General features: G+C 55.7%; 2 protein-coding genes across 2 annotated transcripts; both read left to right on the top strand.

Moving 5' to 3' along the window:
* Positions 1–1,116: 1,116 nt before the first annotated feature.
* LOC101660930 (mas-related G-protein coupled receptor MRG-like) lies at positions 1,117–1,943 on the top strand. Its single transcript, XM_004713749.1, has 2 exons — positions 1,117–1,465; positions 1,507–1,943. The coding sequence occupies exons 1-2, from the start codon at positions 1,117–1,119 to the stop codon at positions 1,941–1,943; spliced, it is 786 nt and encodes a 261-aa protein (XP_004713806.1).
* Positions 1,944–4,298: 2,355 nt separating this feature from the next.
* LOC101661562 (creatine kinase U-type, mitochondrial-like) lies at positions 4,299–15,477 on the top strand. Its single transcript, XM_045297134.1, is given in 5 exon segments — positions 4,299–4,407; positions 4,410–5,117; positions 5,120–5,516; positions 14,048–14,749; positions 15,321–15,477. Coding segments are annotated over 5 exon segments (2,073 nt in total).
* Positions 15,478–20,642: the final 5,165 nt, after the last annotated feature.

The raw sequence follows: 20,642 nt of genomic DNA, 5'->3' as shown, positions 1-20,642 counted from the left end.
ACACACACACACACACACACACACACACAGTCCCTAGCTCCAGTACCCTCTCCCCATGGTTACACACACACACAGTCCCTAGCTCCAGTACTCTCTTCCCATGATTACACATACACACACACAGTCCCTAGCTCCAGTTCCCTCTCCCCATGGTCACACACACACACAACCCCCAGCTCCTGGGACTCCCACCACATTACACGAGCGGAGTCAGTACGCCTTGGAGGGTGATGACGTCATCGTTGGGATGGAAGGCCATTGCATACCATTGTGGAGGGCGGGGACACCATGTTCCCTGGTGGAAGTTCATTGCCTTACATAATGGAGGAGAGTGGTTACATCGTCCCAGGAGGCATGGGCCTTACATCGCCTATGGAGGGTGACCACTGCCTTGCACCACGCTGTTCCGCGCGCACTGCTGCTTCACAGGAGGCCTGGGCTCAGACACCCCGTGGTCATGAGGGTGAGACACTGTTTCCTCCGATTGAACATAGAACCGCCATGAGGCTCAGCCAGCGTGACAGCCATTAACGACCGTCGTCACTATGCCGTGACACCACCCAGGCTGGTGCTCGGCCAGACAGGTGGGACACAGACAGAGCAGTAGCCATCACCCCTGGGGGAGGTATCGAGGGAAACCTGCGCTGAACGCCACACCGAAGCCCTTATACAACCGACCGTTCAGCAGGGTGGGTTGGGGTCCCCCGCCCTCAGAGCACTCCCCCTTTCCCGCATCCCGGCTCAGCTCTATAAAGCCCATGGCTGGCAAGTAGACTCCGACTCATGATGACCCTGTGGCCAGCCTGGAGGGGGCGCCGGAGGGTTTTCAATGACCGTGATCCGTCGGGACCAGAGAGCCTCTGGGTGGGTCTGGAGTAGGTGTTCTTAGTGGGTGTTCCACCCTTTGTGACTCCCCTCTGGAGTCTGTCCCCAGAGTCACAGGGTCACCAAGCCTTTGTCTTCCCAGGGCAATCCAAGACAGCCGAGGTTGGCCCGCCTCATGGACCAGTTCCCCAGCAGCCCGCCCTGGGACCTGGATTCAACCCCTGACCCCGGGGCTCCCGTGAACGCCACAGCAGGCGATGAGGGGAGCGAGTGGTCCCCATACTGAGTGTCATGTTCCTCATCATGGTGGGGGTCTCCCTCTGCGTGATGGTGGGCAATGGCGTCGTCTCCGGGCTCCTCTGCCTCCTTCCCGCCAGCAGCCCCTCCACCACCTACATGCTGAACCTGGTGGCCACCAACCTCCTCAACCTCTGCTGCACCACGCCGATCCTGCTGGAGCAGGTGCTGGAGCGGTACCACCAGGTGGCCCTGGGTGCCTCCGAGCTCCTGGAGCCCATATCCTGCTTCCTAGACATGGCGGGCCTGTGTCTCCTCGCCGCCCTGAGCGCCGAGAAAGCATTGCGTTCTCTCTGCCCTGCCTGGTTTGGGCGCCGGTGCCCCAGGCGGGCCTCGGCAGCGGGTGTGCCCTGACCTGGGCCCTGGCCCTCGGCCTACCCACAGGGTTGAACATCTGCAGTGACTTCAAGATGCACTCGGGGTGCCAGCAGTTTCTCAAAGCCTTCCTGGCCTGCCACTTGCTCCTGTGCCTGGTGATGTGTGTGTCCGGCCTGGTGCTGGGTACCCGGGACCTTCATGGGTGCCGGCTCTGCTGCCCCTCCCGAATCTACCACATGGTCCGTGCAGTGCTTACCACCGTCTTCCTGTGGAGCCTGCCCCTGGTCATCGTCGTAGTGTACCTGCCGTGGGGCGAGTACCTGACCCTCACCTTCGACCTCCTGCTGCTCCTGTCTGCTCTGGCCAGCACGACACACCCCCTTGTGTACTTCCTGGTGGGGTGCCTGCCCACATGTGGGCGCAGGGAGCCCCTGGGGGTGGGCCTCCAGAAGACGCTGAGGAGTGAGCTGGAAGTGGAGCCCAAGAGAGCACTGTGGACCTGAGAACCCCTGCGGATGCCGCCCACCGCCCCTCCCAGCTGACCCTCTGCAGCTGGCTCATCACAGAGCCCGTCAGCTCCCAAGACAGGGGCAGTGGGGGGCTTCTGGCAGCAAGAGGCCGCGCCAGGATTGCATCTCAGACACACATACACACACACACACACACACACACATGCCTGCTACGCTGTGAGAGACTGAGCAGCAAAGCGTGTGTCCACTTGGCTCCATGGTTCTGCAATGACACAGTGATGTCATTCATCCTCCCCAGCCCACTGCGGTCGGATGTGACCCGCCTGTCAGGGGTGTGATGGTGTCCACCAGACGTTTCCGGGCAAGGATACCAATCAGGTTCCAGCCTATCGACACCTACTTGCTGTCATAAGCCTTTTTGTGTCGGGGAGAGAGGCCGCATGGAGTCACATCCCTAAGGCCCTCCACCTTCGGCCAGAGCTGCCTGTTTCTGCATCTAGTTCCTCCATTTCTTGTGACGTCAGCTTCCGATCCCAGGTGTCAGTGGTGGACTACCGACCGTGCGTTTGTTCGGCCAGCTCGGGACCTCTGCTTCCACAGCCTGTGCCCCCACGTCCGCGCCATCATCCTTCTCCCTGCTGGTCTGATTCCATGAGTCAGGAGAGGTGCAACTTCGGCTGGACGGGACTCACCTGTTTCAACAACTCGCGTGGGCCATTTCTAGATGTTCTCACTACACAAACACGTACGCACAACATGTACGCACATCACTGGTTTTGCTTCTCCAGAGAAGCCGACCTGACACGGGTGGTAAGGGGAGTCGGCAGAGATGCATCACTCTATTGCGGTCACAGCCCTGATCTGACATAAGGGGAGCATCTCTGGGTTGTGCCATCTATCGCCTATCACTTTTTATAAAGGAATTTTGGGGAGGGGAGGGGATACATTGGGGGTGGCGCGAGGTTGTGTGAGGCCAGGTTGACTAGAGAAACAAATCCAGCGACCCTTGTATATGTGTCCGAAAGAGCTTTATATCAAGAAGTAATTGTATATCAGGAAAACATCCCAGCCCAGTCCAACTCAAGTCCATAAGGCCAGTCCTAGCCTATGAGTCCCTCTGCAGACTCACGCAGCTGCGTGCAGTGATGCAGAACACAGGAAGGCCACAGGCTGGTGGTGCAAGGTCTTGTGGATCCAATGGCGGAGGACGCAGCTCTAGAACTCTCACAGGTATCAGCATGGCCTGCCAGCAGGAAGGTGAAGGGAGGGGGGAGAGAGAGGCCCGCCTCCAGAGAGCCATTTATCTCAGCCACGCCCCCAAATGAGGTCATCAAGCTGCGACCTGGTTGACAGGCTGAACTCCACCCCGATCTTCTTTTTTTTGTTGTTTAATCGTTTTATTAGGGGCTCATACAACTCTTATCACAATCCATACATACATCAATTGTGCAAAGCACATTGGTACATTCATTGCCCTCATCCTTCTCAAAACATTTGCTTTCCACTTAGGCCCCTGGCATCAGGTCCTCATTTTCCCCCCTCTCCCTCCCCGCTCCCCCCTCCTTCATGAACCCTTGATAATTTATAAATGATTATTTTGACATTTCTTGCCCTATCTGACGTCTCCCTTCACCCACTTTTCAGTTGTCCATCCCCCAGGGAGGGGGGTCACATGTAGATCCTTGTAATCGGTTCCCTCTTTCCAACCCACCCTCCCTCTACCCTCCCAGTATCACCACTCACACCACTGGTCCTGAAGGGATCATCCACCCTGGATTCCATGTTTCCAGTTCCTATCTGTACCAGTGTACATCCTCTGGTCTAGCCAGACTTGCAAGGTAGAATTGGGATCATGATAGTGGAGTGGGGAGCATTTAGGAACTAGAGGAAAGTTGTATTTTTCATCGTTGCTACATCGCACCCTGACTGGCTCATCTCCTCCCTGAGACCCCTCTGCAAGGTCCACCCCTATCTTCTTGGAGGTACCATTGTTGCGGGTTCAAATAAATGACAGCCACTATAATGTCTTAAAATTTAGAAGAGTCGAGAGAGAAAAGGGGGTGGAGGGAGGATGAGGAAGTTAACCATTCCTTGCCCAACCCCTGCCCCACGCCCCAAACAACCAACAGAGAAGCCGGTTTTAAAAGACTGCTCAGAGGGAGTCCTGTGACGAGCAGCACGCAGGTCTGAGCGGGGGAGGGCGTCAAGGGGAAGTCAAAGATGGAAGTCTGGTTGGGGCCGGCTCCCGCTCCCACTCTGGCCCTCATTTCGGCTGCAGCCTCGATCTCCTCCGGCCCTCGGCTCACCAGGTTGCATCCTCCCGTCCTGTCCCTGCCCTGCGCCCACATCCTTTTCCCCCGGGAACCCCTGTCCTCCAATCCTCCAGGCATGGCTGGTCCCTTCTCCCGCCTGCTGCCTGCCCGCCCAGGGCTCAAGTTCGTGGCTGTAGCCGGAGCTGGATCTCTAGCCGCTGGGTTTCTGCTGCGCCCCGAACCTGTGTGACCGCCGGTGAACGACGGAAGCTCTATCCTCCGAGCGCTGAGTACCCAGACCTTCAAAAGCACAACAACGGCATGGCCAGTCACCTGACCCCAGCAGTCTATGCCCGACTCTGTGACAAGACCACCCCCACTGGTTGGACGCCAGATCAGTGTATCCAGACTGGCGTGGACAACCCTGGGCACCCCTTCATCAAGACTGTGGGCGTGGAGGCAGGAGATGAGGAGACCTATGAGCTATTTGCTGAGCAGTTTGACCCTGTAATCGAAGAAGGACACAATGGATATGACACCCGGACAATGAAGTACCCTGCAGACCTGGATGCCAACAAGATTCGTTCTGGCAACTTTGATGAGAGGCACGTCTTGCCCTCGAGACTCAGAACGGGCCGGAGTATCCGAGGACTTGGCCTGCCTCCAGCCTGGACGTGGGCCGAGCGGCCAGAAGTGGAACGTGTCGTGGTGGACGCACTGAGCGGCCTGAAGGGAGATCTGACTGGACGTGACTGTCGGCTCAGTGAGGTGACAGAGGCTGAGCAGCAGCAGCTCACTGATGACCATGTTCTGTTTGCTAAGCCCGTGTCCCCCTTGCTGACCACAGCAGGAATGGCTTGAGACTGGCCAGATGCTTGTGGAATCTGGCCCAACAACGAGCAGAGCTCTCTGATCTGGGTGCGTGGAGAGGATCCCACGCGGGTCATCTCCATGGAGAAGGGGGCAACGTGAAGAGCGTGTTTGAGAGATTCTGCCCAGGCCTCAAGGAGGTGGAGCGGCTGGTCCAGGAGCGTGGCTGGGCGTTCCTGGGGAGCGAGCATTTGGGATGCATCGTGACTTGTCCCTCTAACCTGGGCGCCGGACTTGGGGCTGGAGTGCACATCAAACTGCCCTTGCCAAGCAAAGATACCCACTTCCCAAAGATCCCGGAGAACCCAAGACTCCAAAAGGGTGGGACTGGGAGTGGACACATCTCTAACTCGGATCAACTGGGAGAGTCAGAGGTGGAGCTGGTGCAGCTGGTCACTGATGGAGTAAACTATTTGATCGACTGTGAGCGACGTCTGGAGAGGGGCCAGGATAGCCGCATCCCTCCACCTCTCGTGCACAGCAAGCATGAACTCCTCCTTGCTAACAGATCACTCATGATCCCTGGGACTTCTGCACATTATAATGGTGGCCCATCCTATTTGTCTCAGACTTGCTTCTATCCTAGTAAAGACTCTGTGCTACCAAAACAAATTTAGAAGAGGCTTTATTCCGCCAGCTGGGTTCCCGAGAAACTAAAGTTGTTTCCCCTCAGAGCAGCCCCGAGTAGACTTCTCGGTCCAGCTTAAAAGCCAGAGAACTCATTTAGCATCTGTCTAAGACTCAAGCAAACATGCGCAGAAGCAGAACACAAAACAAATGGGCTAATTGTAACTTCAAAAGAGCAAGTGAGTATTGCAAGGTACATCTATTATCAGAAAAGAAACAATTATAAAATTGATTATAACGTCCTGGTTAACATCAGAAGGTTAATAACACCATTCAGATGACAACATCCAAAGGAACAATATTGAAAAATAATGAAAAGGAACAATATATCGGAGAATCATCTAAACTAAATAATTACAACGCCCTGCAGCTGGGAACCTAAGAGTACATTCTAAAATCAATCACCAGCAGAGACTTTTCCATAAGGGGAGGGGAGCGAGCAGGTCAACTAGCAGTTAGCTTTCTGAGATAGGAGGGGGCAGTAGGCAAGTCATCTAACTGACAAAAACAGAGTTTCTTTTGCTCGTGTGCTCACCAGGTGGACACCAAAACTCCTAACCATCAACTCCAGCCGGTCAACCCTGCAGCCACTTCCCAAGCCCACGCCTGTATTCTGCCCCACCCCTCCTTCCTCATCGCCCCTTATGTGCCTCTGGCCTCCCTCTCACCCAGGCCAATACCTTCCGGCCTCTCCTTCCCTCCCTCCCTCTCTCACCAACCCCCAAAGCCCATTCCCTTTTATCTCACAAGTCGGGAGAGGAGGGGTCAGACAGAAAGAGAAGCTTCCACACCACGAAGCTAGAAGAGCCGGGAGCAAAGGCTACCAGGCCTTTCTTCCTCTCTCCTCTGTCTGAGTGTGGAAGCGGCCCTGAAACTTGCTCAGCACCACAGCACAAGCACACCTCCACGGACACGGGCGTGGCTACGCCTCAGGTGCACTGGTGGGAATCGAACCCTGTGCTCTTGCGTGACAGTGAGAACTCCACCCCGCACCCCGCCACGTCTCCCCTGTGATAGTAATTATGACCAAGGAGCTCTGGAGATACTTTGTTCTGATTCTCTTATCACTTCCCTTCTTCAACCACTAGAGGGCGCTGGAGCCTTTGTTTCTCCCCCACCCCCATCCCCAACCCACAGCTGTAGGTAGACAGGCACCTGCCTGCTTCCAGACCCGGTAGAACAGAGCAGAATTGCTCTGTACGATTCCCGAGTCAGCACCAGCCTTACCTTCCTCCCTCAGAGCCTGAAATGGGTGAGAAGACAGCGGGAACCACATCAACATACATGCAATGAACTGCTGCCGAGCGGACCCCAATTCGTGGCCGTGTGTGTGGGTCAGAGTAGAAACTGCCCCACAGGACCCCAGGGGCTGGGTTTTCGAGGCAACCCTGGGTGAAAAGCCATAGGGTCTCCTATGCCAGGAACGACAAACTAAAGAGAAACGGCCCCTCGTTCGCCATCCAAAGGCTAGTTCAAGCTTCATCCTGATGTACAACGTTGTCAATGAGAGGACACTGCCGCGTGCACAGCCAGAACCACCCACTCCCATGGAACAGGGTCTCACTCACGGTGACCAGACACAGGGCTTCTGAGACTGAATCTTTAGGGGAGCAGACAGCCTCCTCTTTCTTTAGCGGATCAGCTGGTGGGTTTGAACCGCTGACCTTACAGTTAACCACAGCACCACCAGGGCTGTGAGGCTGTAATGTGTAGCAAAAACCAGAAGTGGGCTTCACGTATCCCTTGTCACTTGCAAAGCCAAATCAAAAACCCAGACTCACTACTATTGAGTCCCTTCTGACTCATGGCGACCCTGTAGGACAGGGTAGAGCCGCCCCCGTGGGACTGCAGGAGTGTAACACTTTATGGGAGCAGACCGCCTCCTCTCTCTCCTGAGGAGCACCCGGGGGTTTCAAACTACTGATCTTGTATTCAAGCGGCCCACCACGTAACCAAGGCACACCCAAACCAAACTCACTGCCGCTGAGTCTCAAAAGATACAAATTTCAGACTCTCCCGATGCAAATACTTGGGCCTTCTGGGGGCAGTGGGGTAGGTGATGGGCTGCTAACCATGAGGTCAGCAGTTTGAGACCACCAGCTGCCAGAGGAGGCTGGCTGCTCCAGTAAAGACTTACAGCCTTGGAAACTCACCTGCCCTATAGGCTCCCTGTGAGCTGGAATGAACTTGATGACAGAGGTTTGGGGGACACTAACAGAGCCTCTAACAAGGAAAACCCTAGTCCCAAGTGCAAGGGTAGCCACATGTGTCCCTCTACTTTCTAGTACATTCTGACAAGGACCGCCCCTTAGCATTTCCTAGACAGCTGTCTTTACTGGGGCACAGAGCCAGGGCTTGTCTCCCACAGAGTGACCACTGGGGCCAAACCACAAACCTGTGGTTTAGCAGCTGGGTGTCAAACCACTGTGCCACCAGGGTCCCTATCCACAGGGGTCAGGGTTAGGACTCACAGCCCAGTCTCCATTAAAACAAAAATACCCTGTCTTCCTGAGATCGCTCCTTGGTATTGGCTGCCTTGTTTGTTGCAAGCACCTCGCGTTGCCAAGCATTGTTGGTGCCCTGCTATGTTGATGGGCTTTGGGGGGCAGGTGGGGTGGGGAGGAGTGACATGCTACAACAAACGAGCCCTGGTAGTGTAGTGGTTACGCGAATGGTTGGCAGTTCAAAACCACCAGCAGCTCTGAGCGAGAAAGACTGGGCTTTCTACGCCCGTATACCATTCCAGTCTCGGAGCCCCCCAGTGGGTTGCTGTGAGTCAGCACTTGTCCCATGGCACTGAGTTTTTGAGGGGGCTGCAAAGACCAGAAACCTGCTCTTTCTGGAGGGAAAAACACCAACAAAGCCAAGCCTGGAGCAACCGAGTGGATTCCAGCACTTGATGGCCATCCGGGTGCAGAGAAGAACAGTTGCACCCGGTGCCCAGGATCTGCAGACTTATGGGGGCTGGAGACTCCTCTTTCTCCCTCGTGAGCAGCCCGATGCTTAACCCACAGCACCACCAGGGAGATTCCATGTCTGAAATGAAGCTGCCACCCCGTGGGTTCTGCGGGGAGGACTTTTCCTCAGAGTTGTCCGAGGCTCTGGTCTTTCGGAAGCCGCTCACCAGCTCTGTCTCCTGAGGCACCTCGGGGCGGCTCAAATTGCCCACTTTCATGCCAGTGGCCCAAGGCTTGGCCATCTGAGTCACCCGGAGATTGTGGACTGTTCCCCGGCTTGCCGAAGCATCCATCTGCATCTGCCCCTGTCTCCACACAGGCTTCTCCTCTGGGCATCTTGGCGTCTTCTTTCCGTTTCTAACTGGGACACAGAGATGGTGGCTTTAGGGCTTCCCTCAACCAACAGGACCTCACAGGAACTACTGACACCTGTACAGGCCATCTTTCTAAAGAAGCCCACATTTGGAAGTTCTAGGTGAACCTGGAACCTTAGGGCATTCCTGGCTCACCGTCTGACGGCAAGGATTCGCCGCTGCTCCTGGTTATCGATCAGAGAGCGAGCAACCGCCAGACCAAGAGTAAGAGAGAAGCTCCGTTGCTAAATGTGATGGGTTGGCACATGCTTGGCTCTGTCCGTCTGTCTTTCTCGGAATGTGGTGCCAGCACCTCTCTAGCTCCACAAGGGCCCTTCCGATGGACGTGGCACTGATGGATGGAAGGCTGGAGAAGCAGTTGGCCACATCCGCATGGTGGAGACTCCGCAAGGCTAAAGGCTACTGGTGGGCCTGCCCAGCGCCTCTACGCATGAGCGGTTGGGGGGATAATCCTCTGAGTGAAGTTCGTTGGTCCCAGGGAGGCAGATAGCTTATCCAACCACTCGGTAAAATGGGTGGTGCGGGGGGAGTGTGAAGCAAAAAGGTTTTCATATCAAAAGAAATGGGGGTCAGTGGTTAGGGAGGAAGTGGGGGGCAGAGTGGAGAGAAAAAAGCAAAATGTGAAAACGAAAAATCCCACCTAACAGGGAAGACAAGGAGAACCCGGATGCTCCCTAAGGAAACCGAGGAAAACCCCTGGGGACTGCACACGCTGGTGGAACCCACCCCGGACCGCAGGCAGGGCAAGAGCAAGCGGGAGGACCCCGTGAGGTGGATTGACACAGTGGCTTCACCTATGGGCTCAAACCTCGCTGTGACTGCAGGACGGGTGGGGCAGGTTCCTCCTGCCATTTCTGGTCACATGCGGATGGCAGCAGGACCGGCCGGCCGTTGGATCCCCTCTCAGATGGGCTAACTTGAAATGCTCCTCTTGAGGAAGGCAGGTCTATGTGTCAGAAGACCTGCAGGCTAAATTGCTGGCTGAGGACTGATGATGCTCCTCCTCTTCGATTGCTGGTTGGTTCTTCACACTGAGGTGGCCCAATCCGGGGGCAGAGGAAGGCGCTCCTGGGTTGCCAGTACTTGGGGGGTGAGCGGCGGGCGGCAGCTGGTGCGTCTTCTTGTCTCTTTGAGGGAGCCTTGACCGCTCCTCTCTCACCCCGTGTGCCCCCCACCCCCATCCTTCAACATGGTGTACCTGTGGCTTCCTGGGGACACCTGGGTGACAGCTCTGGTGCTGACGCTGATGCTGCCGAGACCTCCCCTGGCATTGTCCAGGGGCGCCCAACGATGTAAGTGGCATCTTGGTGATGGCTGGTATGGAGTGCGTCACAGTCAAGAAAGAACGAACTCTATCCCAAGCCCAGTGGGGTCCTAGCCTTACACTTTTAAAAAGCATTCTCTTCTGGGAGTCTATCTTTTCTGTCTGGACCCCGGGCATTTTCTACAACAAGAGAGGCAAGGGTGCACGCCCCACCCACGAGACCGGGTGAGGGGTGCTAAGACGGGGTGCTTCTCCTCGGCATGCGAGCATCTCAGCCCATTCCTCCCCATGGTCTTGAGAGGATGTGGTAATACGGTGATGTGGAAATGATCCCCCACCCAACGGTTCCCCTTCTCATGTCAAGGAAGCTAGCTAAAGAGTTCTCTGATTATTTTGGGGGGTGGGAGTGGGGGGAGGGGGTGAGAAGGTGATATTTTGTTCTCAAGGAGAGAGGGGAGCTGGGTTCGGATCCCTAGTTTGTAAGGGGCCTATCGGGACATCGCCTCCACCATCCCCTCTCCTTTTGGTGGTGCTATTGGGTAAGCGTTGAACCACCAACTGCAAGGTCGATGGTTCAAACCCACCCGCTGCTCTGCGGAAGAAAGATGGAGCTGCCTACTCCACAGACAAGATAGCTGCATGAAACGAAGCCTGGGCAGCCTCGTCCAGGGCACCGTGCACTGTAGTCGACTCAGTGACAGCGAGCCTGGTTTCCGTGTGTGAGTGTGTGTGTGTGTGTGTGTGTGTGTGTGTGTGTGTGTTTCCCTCCGTGGAGCATCGTAGACTTCTGCCCATGGAATCAAGTTTCTCTCACAGAAATTGGGTTTTGTGTTCCCCCCACTCCCTGTGGGAAATGCCTGTGGCTGGAAGCAGGGCAGATTCGTGCTCAGAATGACCACGGACATGGCCCGGCTGTGGGGTGTTTGTTGGTGGCCTGGAGACCTAAAGGCATTGTCCGCAGACCTGCCGTGGGCCCGGATCTTCATTAGGAATCACTCTTGCACCTCCCGGTGCTATCAGCTTCTCCTGCCCCTTCGCATTCTGCGGTCTAAGCCCCAAAGCAGGTGCTGCGCTAGTCCGTGACCCCTCATATAAAATCCTGATTTTGTGGGTAGCAAGGGATGAAATACCAGTCGTTTCTTAGGGTTCAGTCGATTTGCCTTGAGCGGAGCCAGCCCCATAGAAGACAGTAATCAAGTCTAAGGGGCGGTCTAGGGGCGCCTTGGCGCCAAGCTCAGGAGCTTGTTCACCCAAGTCTTGTGGGTTCACGTCTGCTCACCCCTCCTCCCACGGGTGTTGCTGTTCATTCCGACTCCCAGGGACCCTTCGGACCACAGAAGCTCCTGGGCAGATCCCCCCGGTCCTGTCAGGCCACCGGGAGTTGGCATCCACTCAATGGCAGTGAGTGCGGCTTCTGGCTGCTCTCTGTTTTTTCCTGACCCCACGCCTTCACCAGTCATGTCCAGAGCTTCCGTTGACACACCGCACTGTAAGAGACCCATCGCAATCCATAGAACAGAATGGGACATCTTCCCAGGAGGAGGAGGAGGAAGATGAAGGTTCTCTGCATTGGTCATTGGGAGTGGACGGGACAGAGTATATTATCTGGGTAACGGGAGACTGACGTTTGTGCCCCGTCTTGCTTGCCACACAACAATCAGCTCTCACCTGCACGTGCTCACACCTTTCTCTCTGGGGCAACGACTCCTTCCTGGGTTCGGTCGCAGGAAGAAGAGAAAAGACGCCCTCTCAGGAAACATCTCTAGTCCGGGAGAGGACACCAACACTCCCACCATCTGCAGCGGAGGAGAAAATCCCCCGTGTGATAAGTCCTGGCGATGAGGCAGAGTCCTGGGCTCACGGCGCTGCCCTTCCGGCGATGAGGGCGCGCTCCCTGAGCACGGGACTCTTCGCTGAGACAGAAGCCGAGGGGCCCAAACCGGTCACGGGCAGAGCTAGGGGACAGCCGCCCGGGAGAAAGGTCTGGCGGTGAGGGGATGCTGGCTGTGCGAGGGCAGCATGAACGAGGGGAAGAGCCAAGTCAGACGGGGCTGGAGCGACGTCGGAGCTGGCTCATTCAAGGTCCTGAAGGCCCAGGTAAGAAAGCGGAAATGCACTGAAAGACCCAGGTGAGGCCGCTGGAGGGCCATGTGAAGAGGTCATTCGTGTTGCTGTGTAAGAATAATTCTAAGTACCACACAGAGGTGAAGTGCAGAGGGACAGCAAAAGAGCAACCAAGGAAGGGTCTCAAGGGGATGCATGGACCCAGTGCCACGGCCATCGGCTTGGGCATGGGGCCACGGTGAGGACGGCGCGGGGCTGGGCAGGGCTTCCTTCTGCTGGGCACGGGGTTGCGATGGGTTGGCACTGACTCAGTGGCACCCCAAAGCTCCACTGGCACATCGAGGGCAGGTTGGTTGCAGCGGGTGCCCAGCGAAGGCCTTGCAAGGGACCCTCAAGGAAGCCCGTAGAACACTCCAGGGAAGACACGCCTGTGGCGCCGTTGAGTGTTGACACAATCAAGACAGAGAGAAGCAGACAAGTTGGGGGCAGATTTGGGATGATGTCGTGGGGGGTGGGGGTAAAATGTGAGTGGTGAGGAGACGATGCAGAAAACCAAGCTTGTCTCCTGATTCTCTAACTGGGTGATGCTGCTGCTGCCGCCAGGGCCAGGGGGGCCAAGGGGAGCCACCGCGTGAAGTGGGGGGCTGGGCTACAGATGCCAACCTGACGCCCGTGTGCAGTTGTCAGGGCGTCCGTTGAAGGCAAGAGGCTTGAGCTGAAGAAGAGTCCAGGGCCGGCGATGCAGGGTCCGCGGTTACACGGATGGCATTCCACGCTGGGAAGTAGAGTGGGTTACGTGGGGAGAGACGGAAAACAAGAAGAGGATCAAGCCCCCACTGCGGCAGAAATCTTCGTAGGAAAAGTTGATCCAAGAAGAATGAGTCAGCCAAGGATTCTGAGAAGGCGTTCCGGCCACACTGGAGGAGAGGCGAGAGCGTGAGATAAGACACAGAAGCCCAAGGCAGCCGGGGTTGTCCCCAGAAGGAGGGAGGGGCGGGATGTGGCGAGCGGTGGGTGGTGAGAAGGGGCTGAGGTCAGAACATGAGCACTGGGTGTGGTGGATTTGACCTTGGGGCCTCCGTGGGACATCCAGCATGCGGATGAACTGCCGGCAGAGCGGCCGGGAGGTAAGGAAGTCTGTTCAGGACAACAGTGAAGTTTTCCACAGAGCTTCCTCAGAGTCCAAGGGGGTGACTTCCGCGGGGTTCTGGGGTGACGTGTGTGTGCTGGACTGCCCCGTGGTTTGGGAGCACGTGGGAGGAGAAGAGGGGAGCGGGGGAGAGAGAGTAACATAACCACGTATCCGTCCATGGTGGCCCGTGTGGTGCGTATTGCAGACCACAAGCCCCATCAGAGTGAGGATGGAAGCCTTCATCTCTGGACCATGGCCCACCTCAGCAGGGCCCTGGGAAACCACAATCGTATCCAGGGAACCGTCCGAGAGGCAATTGCTTCCAAATGACCTTCTCAACCTCGGTTCCAGGTGTCGATGGGATCTGTTGGGTGTTAAGGGGCACAGGGTAGGGAGGTGACCATGCAGTTCACCATGAAGCACAGAGCCACCCGGTGCAGTTCCATGTCTTGTGTCCGCAGGTAGACTCGCCGGCTCTCTAGCGCTTACCTCAAATGGAATCCAAACGGCACCGCCTCCTCCCCCCACCGCTCTCGGACCACAAACCAACGGCAGAGGACCCAAGGGAACACTCCCAGGGCCCACGTCCAGCCCCAGAAACGCCACCCACAGCAGGGTGCTGGCCAGGTTCACCTTCCCCCTCACGATCGCCATCAGTCTCCTGGGATTGTTCTGGACCGGGACCATCCTCTGGCTCCTGGGCTTCCGGATCCCGAGGATCGCCTTCTCCATCTACCTCCTCCACCTGGCGGCCGCGGATTTCACCTTCCTGGCCTGCCAGCTCTTCTCCGTCTTGACTGACATGCTGACCGGTTGCTACGATGTGTCCTCGTCCACCCTTCACTTGAAAGTCCAGGGGCACTTTTACTCCACCTCCCCCACCGCCAAGCGCGTGGCCCCGCTCGCGTTTACCTCCTACACCGTGGGCATGAGTCTCCTGGCCGCTATCAGCACAGAGCGCTGCCTCTCGGTGCTCTGTCCAGTCTGGTACCGCTTCCACCGCCCAAAGCACCTGTCCACCACTGCGTGCGTCCTGCTCTGGACCAAGTCCCTGGTGGTGTGCACCCTGAGGAGAGACAGCTGTGGCTTCCTGTTCAGAGGCTACAGCGAGCGGCTATGCTACAGCCTCACCCTGGCCAGTGTGGTGCTGATCCTCCTGGTCTCTGTGATGTGTGTGTCCAGCCTGACCTTGCTTCTCAGGGTCCAGTGTTCATCTGCGCGGCATCACCCCACAAAGATCTACCTCGTTGTCATGCTCGCCGTCCTCGCCTTCCTGGTCTGCGGCCTCCTCTTTGGGATGTACAGGCTACTTCTTGCCTGGTGGCATGAAACTCACTCCAAACCATGCCCCTGCCCTACTACCTCATCGACATCCTGTCCTGCGTCAACGGCAGCCTCAACCCCATCATCTACTTCTTCGTCGGGAGCTTCAGGCAGTGGCGGAGACGGGAGCCTCTCAGGGTGGTCCTGCAGAGGGCTCTCAGGGAGGAGGTGGAGTGGGACGGAGAGAGGGAGCCCCCCACACTGCCGCCGTGGTGTTGTCTGTCTGAAAGCCGGCGAGGGTCTCCTCATGGACCTGCTGCTCAGCCTCCTATTCATGTTGCGACATACCCTTCCCCACCCCTTCGACCCCCAGATGCCACTTTCTGACCACCATGAAAGGGAGGCCAAGGACAAGGGCCACAGAGGACGATGTGATGTGCAGGCTGTCACCCCACACCGAGGTGTGCTTCTAAGAGCTTCCTACACAAGTCTCCCTGGGGACACTAGAGCGTCACCCACCTCCATCTCACGTCGAACACCTGGACACGACGCGGCCCCTCCGTGCTTTCTTGGAATGGCCTTTGCCCTGGTTCTTGGTGCCGCCAAGATGGCTCCTGCTCACGGGGACGCGATCGGCCACGGAAGGAGACACCACCCCGTCCAGCGCCTTCCTCGCCAGGGTGAAGCTTGAGCCCGTGGCTGCAGCCTTGAACTCTGTGCTGGGCTGCTTCTCCTCTGCTGACCCTGCTCTTCATCGAGCGTGATGTTCTCCACGGGGAGGGGTCCCTCCTGCTAATAGAGCCAACGTGGGGGGGACGAGGTCTCACCACCCTTGCCTCTAAGGAGCCTGCTGGCTGTAATGCTTCTTCTTTGACTTATGATGGCTTGACCGTAATCATGATAAATGTAGATGCACCAAATGAAAGGCCACCAAAATGCATTAATCAAATTTGTTTTTATTTTACTTTATTTTAGTTGGGGCTCCCCCAGCTCTTCTCGCAATCCATATATATATCCATTGTGTCAAACACATTGTACATATGTTATCATCTTTCAAAACATCGTCTTTCTACTTGAGCCCCTGGCATCAGCTCCTCATTCCCCCCACCCCCATGTCCTCTTGATAATTTATAAATTATTCTTTCTTTTTTTCCATGTCTTACACCAACCGTTGTCTCCTCCCACCCACTTTTCTGCTGTCCATCCCCCTGGGGTGGGGGAGTGGGGCATATGTCAATCATTGTGATCGGTTCCCCCTTAATCAAATTCGTATAGAGTCGAAGAGACAAATAGATCATTATACAGTAATACCAGGAGACTTCAACACATCGCTTTCCACTACAGATCAATCAACCTGAAAGAAAATCAACGCAGATTAGAAATGAGGACTTCCTGGCCTTTCTTGGTCCCTTAGTGGCTACAGAAGTGTGTGTGGCGGGCTTGGGAGGTGGGGCACCCGCCCTGGCTTGTTCCCCTTCAGGGGCCACCACTGCTGGTTTCTGAGAATCTTCCCAGTGCCCATCGTCAGCAGCTGCAAGGGATCACTCAGGAGGTGCACGTAAATGCTCTCATCTCTGAGCGCCTCCGCGGGCCTGGTCAACCTCACCACCTGCCCTGCCGAGTGCAGAGAGAGAGAACTCCCCCAAAATCACTGCTCCGGAGTCAATCCCAACTCCGAGTGACCCCACAGGGCAGGGTAGAACTGCCCCCGTGGGTTTCCAAGACTCATGCTTTATGGGAGTAGAACGCCTTGACTTTCTCCCGTGGGCAGCGGGCAGCAGGCGGCTTCAAACCGGCCCCACGGGGAATGCCGCTGTGACTCGCTGAGAGAGAGTTCCCGGTGGCCACCACGCCCTTGAGCTTTCCTCCGTGAGAGCCAGGGCCTGGCCGTGGCCATCGCCGTCGCCGTCGGACATAACAGATAGGCGGGCTGGACGTGCTGCGGTGGGTCTGCAGGTGTTGTCAGAGAGCATTCAGGAAGAGGATGCCGTGCTTGGTGAAGCCGAGGCGCATGACGGAGCGAGGCCCCGGAGGAGCAGGGCTGCAGCAGGGCGCTCATGAAGGACGGCAACTGGGAGGGTGGGTGGGGCGGGGCCGGGCGGTGTCTCCCTCTGTTGTGCGTGGGGTCACTACTAATTGGAGCAGACTCCATGGCCCCTCACCACCACAGAGGATGGTGGAATTGCCCAAAAGACCTGTGTCGGAGGTCTGGGCAGTGGAGCAAGTTTAACACTCGTCACAGGTGCTGTTCTTCCTGCGAGATGCACCCCTGGTATCCTGTTCCACCTTTGCCCTTCCACCTTCTGTAAGATCACAATCACCTGCATGAAATCTCTCTGCTCGAGACACCTGCAGCGGTTTGTTTTCCCCTCAGTAATTCTGATGGGAGGCAGACAGCAGATCCACGTTGCACGCTCCTTACGGTCTGATCTTACTTTCCAAATCTCTCCATGCCCCCGCTGTCTCCGTCTCAAGGGGGCCAAGAGTGGGTGGCTATGATTTATACAGCTAACTGGCTGCCACCAACACCTCTGCATGGACGGCTTGCCCTGCAGCCACCCGACGCCCTGGGTCAAGTCTCACAAGAAGCACGTTTTCACTGTGACGGAGTGCAGACGTGCTGTGGCTAAGGGATTGTGCACTGGGTCATAGCCAGCCTTCCCCCTGGGTGTGCAGACTCCCCGTAACCTTGGGGCCCAGTCCCGAGTGGATGTCCCAGGGCAAGAACATCCGAATTTGATGGCTGGTGCAGCTGTGGCCGGACAAAGCCAGGGGGATGTAGTTTTCCATGGGCTGCCCTTAGCGGACAGACGGGAGACTCAGGGCACGTGCGGCCTGTCAGAGGGGGAAGCCCAGACACAAACCACTACAGCCCAGGGCAGAGTGTAGGGTGCCCAGTCACTTCTCCACCGTGAGTGAGCTGCAGCCAAGGGGGCTCCTCAGAGTTGCTTCTCGTTCCTGGGATCATAAAGAAGGTTCTAGAAATTAGGTCCGTTAGCACAAATAAGCGTGTGTGTGTGTGTGTGTGTGTGTGTGTGTGTGTAGACTGCATAACATACCCACAGTGTGACAGTTTTTTTGTGCCAACATGGCACCCATAAGAAGATATGGGTGGAGTTTAGCTGGGACCTGTCAATCAGGCCTCAGTTTGATGACCTCATTTGGAGCTGCCACGGAGATCAATGGCTCTCTGAAGCTGGGCCCCTCTCTCTGAGCCGCACAAGATCTGCGCCAGCCCTGGGATGCCAGCACACCCTTGGACCCACACAGCTCTGCACCCTGCATCACGGCGTGTGTCTGCGAGAGGGACTCGGAGAGACTTAGGGACTAGGATGGGCCCTATGGACTTGAGTTGGACTGGGCTGGCGTGTCTTATTGATGCACGATTACTGCCTTGGGGGTGGCAGGTTCTCCTCTCTCTGCTGGGCTCTCCCTTCCTTTGAGGTGCTGACAGACACACCCCAGGGAAACGGTCCTTCCAGTGGAGCAAGACGGTGACCCCGGTGAAAGATAGAGCTTTCCACTGAAGTTCCTTGACCTGGGGTCCGGGCTGATCACCTCCTGAGGATGGTCACAGCCCGACGTAACTGTCACCTTGCACCTGGACTTAACCCACAAACCCCTGAGAATCACGGCCAGCCAAGTTGACCCATATGTGGGGAGGAATCCACAACAGAGAGCCCCAGGAGAGAAACCCACCACGTGTCTCAGACTAAGGTCCTGATCCTGCCCCTGCGAATGTGGCTGTGATAGTTTTCAGTGCCCACATGGCTCCCGTAGGAACAAGTGGGCAGGGTTTAGCCTGTCAATCAGGTCACAGCTTAATTGGAGGGCAACGGAGGTAAACAGCTCTCCGAGCTGGCTTCTTCCTCTCTTTCCCCCTGGAGGAGGGTCACACACACTCGCTCTGCTTCACCTTCCTGTTAACGAGCCACTTTGAGCCACGTTGATGGCAGCCAGAGCCCTGGAGATGCTTCCACCACCACTGGATCTTCAAGACTTTGCACCCACCGGCCTGTGATCTTCCTGCATTCTGCATCATCACATGCTCTCAGTGAGTCTAAAGGGGGATGTGTAGACTAATATCAGACTTATGGACTTGACCTGGACTGGGATGGAATGTTTGCTTCATATATGATTACTCTTTGATATAAAGCTCATTCTTATATGTGGGATTATAAAGAGACTCCCCTCCCACCCTCCCTGCCTCCCCCAAAGACATGCCAAACACTAGAGGCTATTTGCCAGCATACGTGGGAGGTCAGATGCTTAGAGACATCCTCCCTGAAGGCAGTCAATTGCCAGACAACTGTCTGCGCCCACCACAGGTAGAGCCTGCTCCCTGATGTTAAGAACAATGGGCTACTTCTCCCTAAAATCTTGAGGCTCCGGTCCCTGTAGGTGGGGTTTACACCCTACTGATAATGGTTTCTATGGAGATCCAGAGAACAGGTCAAACCTGCTCAGTGACATCCACAGTTAGGCTGCCATCCTGAATGTAGGATCCGCCCATCTTGTCACATGTGTGCCCCCAATCTCTCCCCTTCCTATTGCGTGTATATCCCTAGATCACCCCCCTCTCATTGCTGTACTACCTATAGTGCAACCCCTTCCTGTGACGTGTGTCTTTACCTGTAATTAGCGGGCTTGCACGCCCCCCAAAGGTATATAAGCCTTCGTTAGCAAGGAAGAGTCCCCTTGGCCTCTCTCGGCTCTTCCCATCCCCTCTCCCCTGTTCCCTTTCCCCTTGTCCTCCTGCCCCTCCCCCACTCTCCTGCCCTCCGGCCTCCCAGCTCCATGTGGACCACCACCTGAGGCTGAGGTGAGCATGCTACCATGAAATGTGTCCGACTCCATTACTTCAATCTCTCTTCTATCTCTCATGCTCTCTATGACTACTATAACCTTTATATATACTCAACTGTGCAATTGTGCCTATCGAACCCACGATTAGTTGCGGGGGGCTGGCCTTTACCCCACACTTATACATGTATGAGTGTCCCTGGATTTGTTTCTCCAATCAAACCGATCTAATGCAGTGAACTTGTTTGGAAATGTGATTGTTCTTTTGCTAGAATTTAAAGGAAGTGAGGTGATACGAGGGTTGGACGGATGTGTGTGTGTGTGTGTAGTATGTGTTAGTGTGTGTGTGTGTGTAGTATGTGTGTATAGTGTGTGTGTGTAGTGTGTGTGTAATACAGTATGTGTGTAGTGTATGTGGGGTGTGCATGTAGTGTCTGTGGTGTGTATATATGTGTGTAGTGTGTGTAGTATGTGCGTGTAGTATGTGTGTAGTGTGTGTAGTATGTGTGTATAGTGTGTGTGTAGTATGTGTGCAGTGTGTGTAGTGTGTGTGTGGGGGGTGCATGTAGTGTGTGTGTATATGTATGTAGTGTGTGTGTAGTATGTGTGTAGTGTGTGTAGTATGTGTGTATAGTGTGTGTAGTATGTGTGTATAGTATGTGTGTAGTGTGTGTGTAGTATGTGTGTGTAGTATGTGTGTATAGTATGTGTGCAGTGTGTGTAGTGTGTGTGGTGTGCATGTAGTGTGTGTGTATATGTATGTAGTGTGTGTTGTGTGTGTAGTATGTGTGTAGTGTGTGTGTAGTATGTGTGCAGTGTGTGTAGTGTGTGGGGGGGATGTGCGTGTACTGTGTGTGGTGTGTGTATATGTATGTAGTGTGTGTGTAGTATGTGTGTAGTGTGTGTGTAGTGTGTGTGCGTAGTATGTGTATATAGTGTGTGTGTGTAGTATGTGTGCAGTGTGTGTGCAGTGTGTGTAGTGTGTGTGTGGTGTGCATGTAGTGTGTGTGTATATGTATGTAGTGTGTGTAGTGTGTGTGTAGTATGTGTGTAGTGTGTGTGGTGTGCATGTAGTGTGTATATGTATGTAGTGTGTGTGTGTAGTGCGTGTGTGTGTGTGTGTGTG

Source organism: Echinops telfairi, unplaced genomic scaffold (assembly GCF_000313985.2).
Source record: "Echinops telfairi isolate 266 unplaced genomic scaffold, ASM31398v2 ScPeMD7_7417;HRSCAF=8455, whole genome shotgun sequence".
In the NCBI taxonomy this organism is placed as follows: domain Eukaryota; kingdom Metazoa; phylum Chordata; class Mammalia; order Afrosoricida; family Tenrecidae; genus Echinops; species Echinops telfairi.
This window is presented reverse-complemented; position numbering and strand designations above follow the sequence as displayed.